This window comes from Pelobates fuscus, chromosome 5, assembly GCF_036172605.1.
Source record: "Pelobates fuscus isolate aPelFus1 chromosome 5, aPelFus1.pri, whole genome shotgun sequence".
In the NCBI taxonomy this organism is placed as follows: Eukaryota; Metazoa; Chordata; class Amphibia; order Anura; family Pelobatidae; genus Pelobates; species Pelobates fuscus.
This window is the reverse complement of record NC_086321.1, coordinates 309,867,704-309,883,526: the sequence shown is the minus strand read 5'-3', so window position 1 is coordinate 309,883,526 and position 15,823 is coordinate 309,867,704. Positions and strand designations below refer to the sequence as shown.

The following is a 15,823-nucleotide window of genomic DNA, read 5'->3' as shown; positions in this document are numbered from 1 at the left end:
AAAAGACCCAAGTTTAAATTCCAAATAGTTACTTCCAATAAACAGGTGTGGGGCAGAAACGTTTGTCACAATTAGAGACTCTCTAAGTTGTTTGGAGTTGCTAGCAACTTTGTGTTTGTTAAAATCCAGGGACAATAGTTTGGCCAGAAGGTCAATAGAACAGTTTTTTTTTTTAATTAAATAATGTAATGTGATTTTGGACAACTAAATAAATCCATGTTTGATACTTTGGGTGATAACCAAATAATTGTATCATTTACAATAACATTTCATAAACAAACATACATGTGTAATGAAATCATGCAGGTAAAAGTTTCATTTCAAAATTATATTACAAGTCTTGTAGAAGGAATGCAATTTTTTGTGCACATTTCTATCATCCTTCACACTGTGTCCATTGTGCAAGTAATGCACAGTAACCTGATTGGCCAAATTGGATCAATTGCAATTTGTAATGAACCAACCATCTAAGCCTAATCAGTTATAAAGAGATTAAGGAGAATTGGGCCCAGGACAAAATCCTCAAGAAGACAAGATTTTTCATCTAACACAATTGCTTTCAGTTTGTACAATAGCCTTGTGTGTGGAATTGTATCAAATACCATTGCAAAATCCAAGTAGATCACATTAACTGCAACACCCTAGTTCTATCCCATTATTTATCAGAAAAAAAGATACAAATATAGTGATAATACCAACCAATCAGGAACCATCTGTGTCTTGCTTACCTTTATAATCATTTAAGATTCCAGAAATGTAGGCACTAATGACCGTTTAAGGTGGCACTCTCCCCTCTTTTAATATATAGTATCTTTTAAAACAAGAAGGGGGGGAGAGAGAAAATGGTGCAATGCAACAAAGGGATGGACTGACAATTTGCAGCAATATGAGATCAAGGATCCCCTCCAGGTGCAAGGAATTTCTATTACACAAGCAAAGAAGGATTATGCCACACCTCCTTCACACTCTTCTCCCCCATGATTGTGCAAGTATGATTGTTCTGCCTAGCACTATTATCGCTGTGTAAGATCTGCAAAGACATGACCCCACAAGTTTCAGGAACCCCAAACAGGGCCTGCTTTACATTTATGGGGTTACACCTAACAAAAAGTGTTTAATAAAATACTGTTTAGATAAATAACCCTTGCTGGAATGCCACCTTTCCCTTTCATTATTGAATAAAAATGTAATGATACACTTTGACTGTGTTTGCTTGTGGGCTAATTAAAGTTAAGTGCATGTGTTTGGACACTGACTGTGACATTGTATGTGTTTGGAGTCTTCTTGTGGTTGTGGGATTGAATATGTGTAACATGGTCAGTTTGTTTACTATATGTGGTAAGGAGCAGTAAAGTGTTCAGGTGCATTACTGTAGGCTGCAGTGCGTTGCCATGGGCTACATTAGCCAGAGCTTTTGAGATAGCTACTAATGGACTGCACCTATCAGTAGTGGAACAGTGTATGTGGAGGGTACTGTAAGCTGTTTTTTTTTTTGTCTGTGTGTGTTCTGTTTTTTTTACCTCCTTTCTGCTGCTGCTCAGTTAGTCGGAGGAGTGTCCCTTAATTTCCACTTGTGTGGGATTTGTATTCCCATATAAGCACACCCCTAGCTCACAGAGCTTGCTCACATTTGCTTAAAAGCAGACTCTGTTAAGTAGGCTCTTTAAAGCAGGAGTTAAAAGAAACAGGAGTTTAAACCAACAAGGTAATTGTTTTATTGTCCTGTAACTGGGAAAATGAGTGTTAGCAAGATTGCTGGTTTGACTCAATGCACATTTTGTTGCATGTATGCCTCTGTGAGAGGTGTCTGCAAGTGGCTTCTCTGGAAATTCATATTGAAGATCTGGAGAAGCAAATTGCAACATTGAGGGAGATTGACCATCTTGAGAAGGGTCTGCTGCTCACTGAGTGGGAGGAGATACGACATCTGGGGATCAAGCACGTAGCTGGGTGACAGTTGGGCAAGGTAGCAGGGGGGAGGGAAGAGGAAAGGGCTAGCTAGTCCTGACTTGTGCAAACTAGTAGATTTGTCCCATTTGAGTGAAGATGTTGCGAGCATCAGCTCAGGAGTAGCTGTACTAGAGGAAGTTGTTCCTTCTAACAGCTAGAGGAAACAGCCCCTCTAGTACGGGTGGGGATGAAAATGTAAGGAAGGCAAGACAGGTCGTGGTGGTAGGGGACTCTTATTAAGAGAGTAGATTGGATAATCTGCTGCTCTGATCGGCTCAACCAGACAGTTTGCTATCTCTCAGGGGCTCGGGTCTGGCATGTTGCTGACAGAGTGGATGGATTATTGGGAGCGGCTGGGGATGACCCAGTGGTCATGGTCCATGTTGGTACAAATGACAAAGTTAGAGGAGGATGGATGGTCCTAAGAATGATTTCAGGGAATTAGGTAGTAAACTTAAGAAAAGGACCTCCAAGGTGTTATTCTCTGAGATATTACCTGTGCCACGTGCTACAGTGGAAAAGCAGGAGGAGATTAGATTTATCAATGCTTGGCTGAAGTCTTGGTGCAGGAAGGAGGGTTTGGTTTTTTTAGAGTACTGGCCCGATTTTGCACATGGTACAACCTTTAGAGCCATGATGGATTGCATCTAAACAGGTTGGAGAAGAAGTTAAACTAGTGGTGGGGGACATATTAATCTACAAAATGAACATAGGACAGACAATAGATGGGCTTTAGCTCAGTACAAGAGGAAAGCAATGGAGGGAGGGGCAAAATCAGAACAGGTAATATTAAATGTATGCTTACTAATGCAAGAAACCTAAATAACAAAATGGGGAAACTAGAGGTCATAGCATACACTAAGCAATATGACATAATAGGCATAATATGGTGGGATGAGACAAATGACTGGGCAGTTAACTTTAATGGTTAAACACTATTTAGGAAGGATAGAAAAAATAGGAAAGGTGGTGGGGTATGTTTTTATGTCAACCATGAGTTAAAGCCAAATCTCAAGCAAGTGGAATGTGATGAGGAAAATGCAGAAGCTTTATGGGTAAGTATCTGCTTGGGGCAAAAGGAGGGAAATCAATTAATGGTTGGGATTTGTTAATGTTACATAATTTTAATATTGACGAGGAAGAACAGATGTTTAAGCAAATTGAGAAAGCTGCAAATCTGGGTAACACGTTTATTATTGGATATTTTAATTACCCGGACATAAATTAGGACACAGGGACTACTAGTTCAGAAAAGGGAATTAGGTTATTGAACTTGTTAAATGACACCTTCAGGTCACAACTTGTACAAGCACAAACTAGAAGGAATGCTTGTCTGGACCTGGTACACTATATTCACCAGAACAACTATAGCTTAATGTAGTTGTATTGGTGAGTATAGTCAGTCCCTGCTGGTTTTTTGCAGTAAAAACTGGCTTTTCAGAGGAAAGGCAGTGTTTACATTACAGACTTGGTGCACCTCCAGTGACCACTACTCTAGCAATTACTAACAATTCTATACTCCACAGTGGATAACATTGGTCTGAAAACTCAACAGAGAGCCTGGACATGGGTGGCTTGTCTCCCCATACTGCCAACATGGAGGGGAAACTGACATCTACATTTATAAACTCTGTTTTTATACTTTAGAATATACAGTTGCTCCATGTGTGTGAAAGAAATTTTTTTTTTGAAAATGATTTTGAATCCGCTTGGCTAAACCTAGATTATTTGCTCTGTAAAAAAATGTACAAAGTGTAATGTGAAAATGTTTTCACCGTTTTTTTTTTTTCTAGATTTTCAACCAATGCAATGTTACCGCATCACAGTATATCAAATACACAAACAGCAGCGTACTATTGGAATGGCATACTATTTGAAACGTGAGTTACTATTATATTACTATCTACTATTTTTATTTTTTTGTATTTGAGTCATAAAATGTGGTGCCTAAATTATTCTGGCCCTCTGGCCATTGGTGCTGGCATCGGGATGAACAGTGATCGGTCTACCCCCATTATTGTTTTTAAAGTACCTCACCTGATGCCCATCATTTTTTTTTTTTTTTTTACAGTCCTCATCTATAGCTGCCTAGTTTTGTTAGCTTGTTTTAATCATTTAGTTCACATGTCCAACCTGCTGTATGGCAAGTGGGGGCAAGCAGATGTTTTAAACATTCCTTACAGTAATATGGGAGTCTTCTGCTTGTCTTTGTGTAATCACAAAAATCTGACAATTTTCTGCTGTACCATTTAGCATTCAATATGGAACCTCTCATAGCAATGTGGACTGTCCTTAAAAGCCTAGACCTCATGCTTGCAGTGAATTCATCTGCATCAGCCCCTACTAGTAATCTTTGTCTAACACTGCTATACAACACATAATACGGATTTTGATTTTAGATTCATTTATGGAGTGCCATTGTGTGAATGTGTGTATGTGAGTTTTGTATAGAAAAAACGTTAGTAATGCGTGTTTAACCCCTTAGTGACCAGACCATTTTTCAATTTTCTTACCATTAAGGACCAGGGCTCTTTTTACATTTCTGCAGTGTTTGTGTTTAGCTGTAATTTTCCTCTTACTCATTTACTGTACCAACACATATTATATACTGTTTTTCTCGCCATTAAATGGTCTTTCTAAAGATACCATTATTTTCATCATATCATACAATTTACTATAAACATTTTTATAAAATATGATGAAAAAAATGGAAAAAAACACTTTTTCTAACTTTGACCCCCAAAATCTGTTAAGCATCTACAACTGCCAAAAACACCTGTGCTAAATAGTTTCTAAATTTTGTCCTGAGTTTAGAAATACCCAATGTTAACATGTTCTTTGCTTTTATTTTTTTGCAAGTAACAGGGCTATAAGTACAAGTACTGTAAAAAAACACAAGAAAACCTGGAATCAATTTTGGAGGAGACTTCATACTCCTCCTGTCCAGAAACAACCAATGGAGGAAGGGGCACACTTTGGACAGTATACTTATTGCAAATATGCGGTTTAGGTAACGAAATAATAAATGTATTAGGAACAGGGCCGGATTAACATAGGGGCTGATGGAGCTGCAGCTCCAGGCCCAGGCCCATGGAATAGGCCCATTGGTTTAAAAAAAAAAAAAAAATAATAATTTTTTTTTACATTTTTATTTTTATTTTTTTTTACACACTACTCTTAGGGTTGCCAGGCATTTCTCATGTATTTCTTAGGGTTGCCAGGTATTTCTCAGGCATTTGAGGCTGCCTATCCGGTGCCGGTATTGCAGTAATACCGGCAATGCAAATGCCTGTCTCAGCATAAACATAGATTATTCTGCAATACCAGCTCCGGCCAGTAGGGGTCGCTGTTTGTGTGGAGAGAGGCAGTGATAAGAAGTTACGGCATCTCCCTCCCTGCCTCTCTCTACTCACTGATCTGCGGGGGAGCAGCTCTGCACAGAGAGTTCAGACAGCAGCTCCGAGACATGGGGACGCTGAGACATTGGGACACTGGGGAACATGGGGACCCTGAGCATGGACGTCCGCAGGAATTTTTCCGTGGGGGGGGAGGCATAATTGTAATGACATCCATGCTTGGCCCCTTTTTGACAGTGTCATGAAAGGGAAGAAGCATAGTCATTTTCACATAAAGCAAGGATGAATAGCGTTTTCACAACTGTGTCAGGAATATATGTTTGTATTCCTGACACTATAGTGTTCCTTTCATCAAATTACAGGAACATTCTGGTCACCATAACAACTTTATCTAAATGAAAATGCTGTGATGCAAGGAGGTCCCTGGGTGCTCTTTCTTTGAAGGGGTGAAACCGCTCTCAAATGGTTTACCCCCAAAGGCTTCCTTCAGCTCCAGATCTCCAGGTCGCTCAGTGGTATTCGACTTCTGAAACAGAGTGTCAGGAAGTGCAGATGGGCATGGGTGCCGCTGATTGGCTAGAGTGGTTTTTATGAATGGGGAGCTACTGATTGGCTTAGAGTCCTAGCTGACCCATCTAGCCAATCAGCGGCACCCCTATCCAGCGGCCCTCTGTGATTCTGACACTCAGTAAATAAAAGTGAACACATTAACACTGATATTGTTTGTTTTTACCTGGGGAGATGAGAAGGTCCAAAGTTTCCCTGCCAGGCCCAAGTACCAATGCCTTATGATGTGGTGTCCAGAATGAAGTGCTCCAATCTCATTTTCTTCTCCTTCATTTGACACAGTCTTCTTTGTCTTCTGAGGCTCCTTCTGCTCCTTTACCTTTCTGCTACTTTCTGCTTATTTTGCGCCCTTCTGCTCCTTTCTCTTTCTGATCCCTTCTGCTCCTTGATGTCTCTTCCTGCTCCTTGATGGCCCTTCCTGCTTCTTGCAGACCATTCCTGCTTCTTACTGCCCTCCCTGCTTCTTTCTGCCCCTTCCAGCCCCTTGCTGATCCTTTCTGTTCCTTCTGATTCTTCCTGCCCCTTCCTGCTCCTTGCAGACCCTTCCTGCTCCTTGCAGACCATTCCTGCTCCTTGCAGACCATTCCTGCTCCTTGCAGACCATTCCTGCTCCTTGCAGACCATTCCTGCTCCTTGCAGACCATTCCTGCTCCTTGCAGACCCTTCCTGCTCCTTGCAGACCCTTCCTGCTCCTTGCAGACTCTTCCTGCTCCTTGCAGACCCTTCCTACTCCTTTCTGCCCCTTCTTTCTCCTTGCTGCCCCTTCCTACTCCTAGCAGACCCTTACTACTCCTTGCTGACCCCTCCTGCCCCTTGCAGACCCTTTCTACTCCTTGCTGCCTCTTCCTACTCCATGCTGACCCTTCCTACTCCATGCTGACCCTTCCTACTCCATGCTGCCCCTTCCTACTCCTTGCAGACCCTTCCTGCTCCTTGCAGACCCTTCCTGCTCCCTCTTCCTACTCCTTGCTGCCTCTTCCTACTCCTTGCTGCCCCTTCCTACTCCTTGCTGCCCCTTCCTACTCCTTGCTGCCCCTTCCTACTCCTTGCTGCCCCTTCCTACTCCTTGCTGCCCCTTCCTACTCCTTGCTGCCCCTTCCTACTCCTTGCTGCCCCTTCCTACTCCTTGCTGCCTCTTCCTACTCCTTGCTGCCTCTTCCTACTCCTTGCTGCCTCTTCTTACTCCTTGCTGACCCCTCTTGCTCCTTGCAGACCCTTCCTACTCCTTGGTGACCCCTCCTGCTCCTTGCAGACCGTCCCTACCCCTTCCTGCTGCCCCTTCCTATTCCTTGCTGACCCCACCTGCCTCTTGCAGACCCCTTCTACTCCTTGCTGACCCCTCCTGCTCCTTGCTGACCCCTCCTGCTCCTTGCTGTTCTTTCTACTTTACCCTCCTGCTCCTTGAAAACCTTTCGACCCCTTCCTGCTTCTTGCTGCCCCTTTCTATTCCTTGCTGACCCCTCCTGCCCCTTGCAGAACCTTTCTGCTCTTCTACTTTACCTTCCTCTATGCGGTCTCCCCCACCCCCCATCCCTCACTTACCTGCTCTGTAGGCTGCCTCTGTGCTGCTCCCCTGCGGTTTCAGTCATGAGAGAGAGGCAGGCATAAGCTGTAGCCACCTACTGGCCAGCGCTGGTATTGCACTGTATTCTCACACTAAAACGAAAAATAGCAGCACAAGCTGAAAAATCCAGGGGGGGGGGGCAAGTACCCCCCTTTACCCCCCATTTGGATGCCCATGACCCTGAGACACTAGGGACACAGTGGCCCCATGTCTCCCAGTGGCCCCTAATCTGTGTCCCCATGTCTCCCAGCCACTGTCCCTAGTGGCTCAGTGGCCCCATGTCTCCCAGTGTCCCCATGTCTTTAAGTGTCGCCTAGTGTCCTAGTGACATCAGGACACTGGGAGACATGAGTACACAGACTCTAAGGGACACTGGGAGACATGGGGATACAAACACTACGGGACACTGGGCGACATGGGGACACTGAGAGGCATGGAGACACAGGGAGACATGGGGACACTGGGCGACTTTGAGACATAGGAGACATGGCAGTGTCCCCATGTCTCCCAGGCAGTGTCCCTAGTATCTCAGTATCCCCATGTGTCCCTGGTGTCTCTCAGTGTCTGTAGTGTGCCAGTGTCCCTAGTGTCTCAGTGTTCCCTAGACTCCCAAAGTCCCCTAGTCTCCCAATGTCTCTGTGTCCCCATGTCTCCTAGTGTCTCAGTGTCCCCTAGTATAAAAGAAAAAATCTCAGGCACTCACTGTGATAGATTTAGGCAGGTTTATTGGACACCGCAACGTTTCGACCTGTACCCAGGTCTTTATCAAGTCTCCAATGTCCCCTATGTATCAGTGTCCCCTATGTATCAGTGTCTCTCAGTGCCCCATGTCTCTCTGTGCCCGTAGTGTCTCTGTGCCCGTAGTGTCTCTGTCCCCTAGTATAAAAGAAAAAAATCTCAGGCACTCACTGTGATAGCTTTAAGCAGGTTTATTGGACACTGCAACATTTTGACCTGTACCCAGGTTTTTATCAAGTCTCCAGTGTCCCCTATATATCACAGTGTCTCAGTGCCCCATGTCTCCACGTGTCCCCTCGTGTCTGTCACCCAGTGTCCCCAAGAGTCTTAGATTTTCCAGGTCTCCCAGTGTTCCCTAGTATTTGTGTCCCCATGTCTCCCAGTGTCCCAATGTCTCTCAATGTCCCTTAGTGACATGGGGACACTGGGAGACATGAGGACTCATACACTAAGGGACTGGGAGACATAGGGACACAGACATTCCCCCTTTTTGTGTATGTTCGCCCTTTCGGCCCTTCTGGTTATGTGATTTGTGTCAGTAGCCCACCCTTTTACCACATCCATAGACTTCCTGCTTTACTGGACACTGCTGTTAGGGGGTATGGGTTTACTTGAAAGATGAAAGCATGAGATTAGCAAAGGGTATGTGTTTTCTCATAGATGCATCCTATGAGTTTCCCTACAGCATCATCTCCATCAGATACATGACGCTTAGGAGGTAGGACTGTTTTAGTGTTTTTGGTCAATAAGATTTTGTAATTAGGCCCATCATAATTATCAGCACCAGGCCCACTGGGCTCTTAATTCGGCCCTGATTAGGAATACGTAAGGAGGCAGGAAGTACCACAGAATATGAAACAGGGTTAGTTCTCCAAATGATACAAAATGGACTGAGGAATCTGGGGGCAAATTTCATGCTAGGAACTTTTAGTTTGATGTTGCACAATGATAACCACACCCTCTGATCCAGGGTTGGCAACCCGCTGTTTAGCAGCATGAAACTTAAAACGAGCAGCCGCAGTCTCGAGAGCAGAGTGAACTTTGGTCCGAGTCTCACAAATAGAAGCGAGGTGATCATCCAGAGCAGGGATAGCTGTGTCAGAAAAAACAGCTGGTAGGACAGTAGGATGACGACCGTTATTGACAAAGAATGGACTATGTCCGGAAGAGTCATGGGTAACCTTGTTCCTGGCAAACTGTTTGTTTTTTTTTGCCTTCTTTTGGACAACAAAAAACAAATGTGAGGGTGGCTGAACTTGATGGACGCAAGTCTCTTTTCAGCTATGTAACTATGTAACTATTCATGATGAAATTCATGGATAAATGAGACCATGGAACACTAGGTACAGGAAGCGGATGTAATAATCCACAAGGACGTTTATGAGGAAACTACACATACTGAACAGGCCTGCACATATTTCTTGACATCTTTCCTGAGTGAATCCCACCAAAATTATCTCAGGATAGTGGATGTGGACTTATTAATGCCTGGATGCCCAGCAGTCACATTGTTGTGGAATACCCTCATTACCTTCTCTCTTTCAATCAACGGAACAAACAATTAATCTGGAGGTTTATTGCAAGGTGCCTGGGATTGTGTAGCGGTACTTACCCTCTCCAGGGGCCGGCCAGGGTCCTCTGTTCTCACCGCGCACGGTCCTGCTACTGCACGAGCCACGCGCGGCTCATCCGACGGCGAAATCAGGAAGGCGGGCAGTGACCGCAAGAGCGGTCACGTGTCCCGCCTGACTCTAAGAGCGCGCCGCGTGTCTCGGGCGCACTCTTAAAGGGACAGTGGGAGCCGAAATTTGAAACGGTCTCCCATTGGCCCCTGTCATGCCACATTCCCCATACACTCACGTTTTGGGGGCGTGGATATGACAGGGACCAATCAAAGTGAACTCTAGGGTATTTATACTCACCTGTTCCTTAGTACCTTGCCCTATCGTGGTTTCTGTTCAGTTCCCTTTAGTGCTTGTATCGTTCAGTTGGTTTTTTGGTGCTTGACCTTGGCTTTGTTCCTGACTCCGCTTTCTCTTTATCCTTGCTTGTCTAGTCCGCCGGTTTGCTCTCCTGTGTACCAGTCCTTGACTTGTTCTACTTTACGCTGTCTCTCTGTTCGTTTGACCTCAGCTTGTTCTGGACTCTGTCTTTTCTTGTACTCGTCTAAGTCCGGCCATTCTAAGGTCCGGTAAGACGTATCTTGTTTTCTTGCCTTTAGACTATCTGGACTATTCTTGCGTGTTGGGGTATATTACCGTGACATTACGATAGGGCCATGGACCCCGCAGGTTTAGGACAACAGATGGCCACTCATGAGGCTAGATTTGCAGAACAGGATCACCGTATGGATCAGATGGCTCAAGCCATCTAGACACTTTTATCCAGAACAACCCCTGTACCAGACACAGCTAATATGCCTAATGCTTCAGCACATCTAACCCCTCCACCTAGGTATGGAGGGGATGCTAAGACATGCAGGGGATGCCTTAATCAAGTGGAATTCCACTTTGAAATGTATCCACGTTCATTTCCCACTGATAGATCTAAGGTGGGTTTTCTTATGCACCAGCTTACTGATAAAGCACTTGAGTGGGCAAATCCTATTTGGGAGGCTAATGGACCTATGGTACATGATTTCAATAGCTTCCTCACGGCTTTTCGTAGAACATTTGACACGACTAAAAGGTCAAAGAATGCCGCCAGGGCGTAAATGAGAATTAAGCAAGGATCTAAGTCTGTAGCCGATTATGCTATTCAGTTCCGTACCCTTGCTTCACAGGTAGATTGGACTAACAATGGGCTTACTACTGCGTTCATGGAAGGCCTATCTGAAACTATGTTGGATGAGGTAGCAGCTAAGGATCTTCCTGTACCCTTAGAGGACCTTATCGACTATCTCATCGATATAGATATCAGGATTCGTGACAGGCTATATACCAAGTCTAGAAATAGATGCTTTGTTTCCTTTAATTCACCTAGAGCTGAAACTCCTGAGGGATCTACAGGGTCAGAGGAGGAACCCATGCAGTTAGGGGTTGCGAACCTTACTGACGCCGAAAAACGTTAAAGGAGAAAAGAGGGACTTTGCCTTTATTGTGGTAGGAGGGGCCATATGAGACAAGAATGTCCCGTGCGTCCGGAAAACTATCGCACCTAAGACCGTATAGGGGACAGGCCTTGGGTGTGACATCAGAGTCCTCACATTTGCCTCTTAATAAATTGCTTCTCCCTGTTTCCCTGCACCTTGGAAGAAACTGCATAGCAGGGAATATACTAGCGCTGGTTGATTCCGGTGCGGCCGAAAACTTTATAGATTCCGGTTTTGTTAAGGAAAATAATATCCCCACTAGAGAGAAGAAGACACCCTTGGCCGTTGAGGCCATAGATGGTAGACCATAGATGGTAGACCAATGCTCTCCAGTTATCACACATAAAACTGTACCATTGCATATGTCTACTTCTCCTTCCTCTCACCTCGTGTTAGGGTATCCTTGGTTGCATACTCATAATCCCACTATTGACTGGGAGTCAGGACAAATAGTATCTTGGAGTGATGCTTGCCAAGAGTCTTGTATTGTTAAAATCACCCCTTTGAATTCTACTAATATTCCTCCTGTGTCTACTGTTATACCCCCTCAGTACTTGTCTCTTAAATCTGTTTTTGATAAAAAGGGAGGCTGAAAAGTTGCCACCTCACAGACCTTACGACTGTGCTATTAATCTACTACCTGGTGCTATACCTCCTCAAGAGAATCTTGTTATGGAGGAATATATTAAAGAATCATTACAAAAGGGATTTATAAGAAGATCCTCTTCTCCGGCAGGGGCTGGTTTCTTCTTAGTATCCAAGAAAGATGGGGATTTAAGACCTTGTATCGACTATAGGGGCCTTAATAAAATCACCGTAAAAAATGCGTACCCCATGCCTTTGATCACGGAACTATTTGATAGGCTTAAAAATGCCACGGTGTTTACTAAATTGGACCTTAGGGGTGCTTACAATCTCATACATATCAAAAAGGATCATGAATGGAATGGCATTCAATACCAGGATTGGCCATTACGAATATACTGTGATGCCCTTTGGTCTTTGTAACGCTCCAGCAGTTTTTCAAGAATGTATTAATGATGTCCTACGTGAGTACATACACACATTCGTAATAGTGTACTTGGACGACATATTAATATATTCACCTGATTTACATACTCATCACATGCATGTTAAATTAGTTTTGAGGACTCTTCTTGTTAACGGTCTATATAGTAAACTCGAAAAATGTTAATTTGATCAATCAGAAGTCCAATTCTTGGGTTATATCATCTCTGCAAAGAGTTTTCGTATGGATCCCAAGAAACTTTCTGCTATCATGGAATGGCCTCTACCTCAGGGTTTGAAAGCCATTCAGCGTTTTCTGGGTTTTTCAAATTATTATAGGCGTTTTATTAAAGGGTTTTCTGCCATTGTAGCACCTATAACCAGAATGACCAAAAAGGATGGTAATACTCATGTCTGGAAACCGGAAGCGCTTGAGGCCTTTAAATTCCTGAAAGCTTCATTCGCTTCTGCCCCTATTTTACAGCATCCTGTCCCTTCTTTACCCTTTATTCTTGAAGTTGATGCTTCTGATATAGGGGTAGGTGCTGTCTTGTCTCAAAGAGATTCACCTGAAAAGCCATTGCATCCTTGTGGCTTCTTTTCCAGACAGATGTCCAAAGCAGAAAATAATTATGATGTAGGCAATCACGAACTCCTTGCTATCATTTTAGCACTCAAGGAATGGAGACATCTACTAGAAGGTACTAAGGATCCCATCCTCATTTTTACAGATCACAAAAACCTTTCCTACCTTAGTGAAGCAAAAAGATTGTCTTCTAGGCAGGCCAAGTGGTCACTGTTTTTATCTTGTTTCAATTACATAATCACATACAGACCAGGTGATCTTAACACTAAAGCAGACGCTCTGTCCAGACAATTCGAAACTGCTGACAAACTAGAAATTGATGTTACCCATGTCATTCCCCCTTTGACAGAAAAATAGCTACTACTGTTCTATCTATTTCTTCTTTCCTCTTACAAGCTATACAGGCTAAACAAAACATGGCACCTGGAGAGAGACCTGCTGATAAACTGTTCATTGATGTTCCCGAGAGACGGGACATTATGTCATTGTATCATGACACAAAAACTGCTGGACACCCTGGTATTTCTAAAACATTATCAGCAGTTTCTAGATATTTCTGGTGGGCTTCCTTACGCAAGGACATCACCGATTACGTACATGCTTGTACTACTTGTGCCAGTATGAAGTCCTCCCACAGAGTTCCTTGTGGGTTGTTGCATCCGTTGCCCATACCCAAGAGGCCTTGGTCCAATCTATCCATGGATTTTATTGTTGAATTGCCCCCTTCAAATGGTAAAACTGTCATCCTGATGATAGTGGATCGTTTTTCTGAGATGGCTCATTTTGTGTCTCTTGTCAAGTTGCATTCATCTAAGGAACTTGCCTCTTTCTTCGCCAGGGAGGTGTTTCGGTTGCATGGTATTCCCACTTTGATCGTGTCCGATAGGGGTAGCCAGTTTATTTCCAGATTCTGGAAAGCCTTTTGTTCAGAGATGGGTATTTCTCTCTCGTTTTCTTCCTCTTACCACCCCGAGTCTAATGGAGCTGCTGAACGTGCCAACCAATCTCTAGAGCAGTATCTTCGTTGTTTTGTATCCCACCATCAGAACAATTGGGCTGCCCTTCTTCCTTGGGCTGAGTTTGCTCGTAATAACGCTGCTCATGAATCCTCCGGTAGGAGCCCTTTTTACGTTATTTATGGCCGGCATCCCGTTGTTCTTCCGGCTGCATTCTCCTTACAGGGCATGCCAGTTCTGGATGAACATTTGGCTGGTTTACGTACTACTTGGGAGCAGGTTCAGTGTTCTTTGGTGGATTCCGCTGCTCGCCAGAAGGTTCAGGCAGACAAGCATCGCAGGGCGGCTCCATCCTATGCCGTGGGGGACCGGGTTTGGCTTTCCACTCGCAATATTCGCCTTCGTGTGCCTTCTTTGAAGTTGGCTCCTCGTTTTATTGGTCCTTTTCTTATCTTACATGTGGTTAATCCTGTTTCGTATGCCTTGGATCTTCCTAGGAATCTACGTATTCCTAACGTCTTTCACTCCTCCTTGTTAAAACCCCTCCTGTGCAACCGTTATACCCGGCATGTTCCTCCTCCCCCTCCAGTTTCTGTGGAGGATCATGAGGAATTTGAAGTGACTGCTGTACTTGACTCTCGTTTTCTTCGGGGTCGCCTCCAATATCTGGTACATTGGAAGGGCTATGGGCCTGAGGAACGCAGTTGGATTTCCGCTGACGCTGTTCACGCTCCTCGCCTTGTGCGTTCTTTCAATTCTCGTTTTCCTGCCAGGCCTGGTCCTCCCTGCCCGGTGGGCGTGTCTTCAGGGGGGGGGTACTGCAGCGGTACTTACCCTCTCCAAGGGCTGGCCAGGGTCCTCTGTTCTCGCCGCGCGCGGTCCTGCTTCTGCACGAGCCGCGCGCGGCTCATCCGATGGCGAAATCAGGAAGGCGGGCAGTGACCGCGAGAAGCCTGACTCTAAGAGTGTGCCGCGTGTCTCGGGCGCGCTCTTAAAGGGACAGTGGGAGCCGAAATTTAAAACGGTCTCCCATTGGCCCCTGTCATGCCACATTCCAACATACACTCGCGTTTTCGGGGCGTGGATATGACAGGGGCCAATCAAAGTGAACTCTAGGGTATTTATACTCACCTGTTCCTTAGTACCTTGCCCTATCGTGGTTTCTGTTCAGTTCCCTTTAGTGCTTGTATCGTTCAGTTGGTTTTTTGGTGCTTAACCTTGGCTTTGTTCCTGACTCCGCTTTCTCTTTATCCTTACTTGTCTAGTCCGCCGGTTTGCTCTCCTGTGTACCAGTCCTTGGCTTGTTCTACTTTACGCTGTCTCTCTGTTCGTTTGACCTCAGCTTGTTCTGGACTCTGTCTTTTCTTGTACTCGTCTAAGTCCGGCCATTCTAAGGTCCGGTAAGACGTATCTTGTTTTCTTGCCTCTAGACTATCTGGACTATTCTTGCGTGTTGGGGTATATTACCGTGACAGATTGAACCTCTATGATAGCACCAAGCAGAGGTGATGATAAGGAAAGAACAGTGGAAGCAATGATACACTCAGGTGGAACAATAGGAGATGTCTCTTGTTCTTGTTCTGATTCAATGTCAAACTGTCTAGATAAGGCGTCAGCTTTAACGTTTTTGGGACAAAGTGTGTATGTAAAAAGAAAGTTAAAGCGAGATAAGAACAAAGGCCTTTCTAGGAGACAGTCCTTTAGCATCACCGATATATGCCGAATTTTTGTGGTCAGTTATGATCAAAAGGGGGTCCTTGGAACCCTCTAAAAGATGTCACCATTCTTTAAGTGCACGTATAATGGCCAACAATTATCTGTTACCAATATCATAATCATGCTCTGCTGGAGACAACTTTCTAGAGAAGTACGCACAGGGATGCAAAGGGGTATCCTGACTTTCCCTCTGAGAAAGAACAGCCCATACCCTGTTTTTGGAGGCATCAACATCCAGTATGAAAGTTTTGCTAGTGTCAGGATGTACCAAAATGTCAGCTGAAGTTCAAA

At 44.4% G+C, this 15,823-nt stretch overlaps 1 protein-coding gene across 1 annotated transcript in view; it reads left to right on the top strand.

Moving 5' to 3' along the window:
- The window catches only part of LOC134612892 (interleukin-6 receptor subunit beta-like), a 545,043-nt gene that overhangs the window by 352,169 nt on the left and 177,051 nt on the right, over positions 1–15,823 (top strand). Inside the window, exon 6 of the mRNA XM_063457346.1 lies at positions 3,744–3,830. Within this exon, the coding sequence (XP_063313416.1) occupies positions 3,744–3,830 (87 nt within the window). The remainder of the gene's footprint in view (positions 1–3,743; positions 3,831–15,823) is intronic.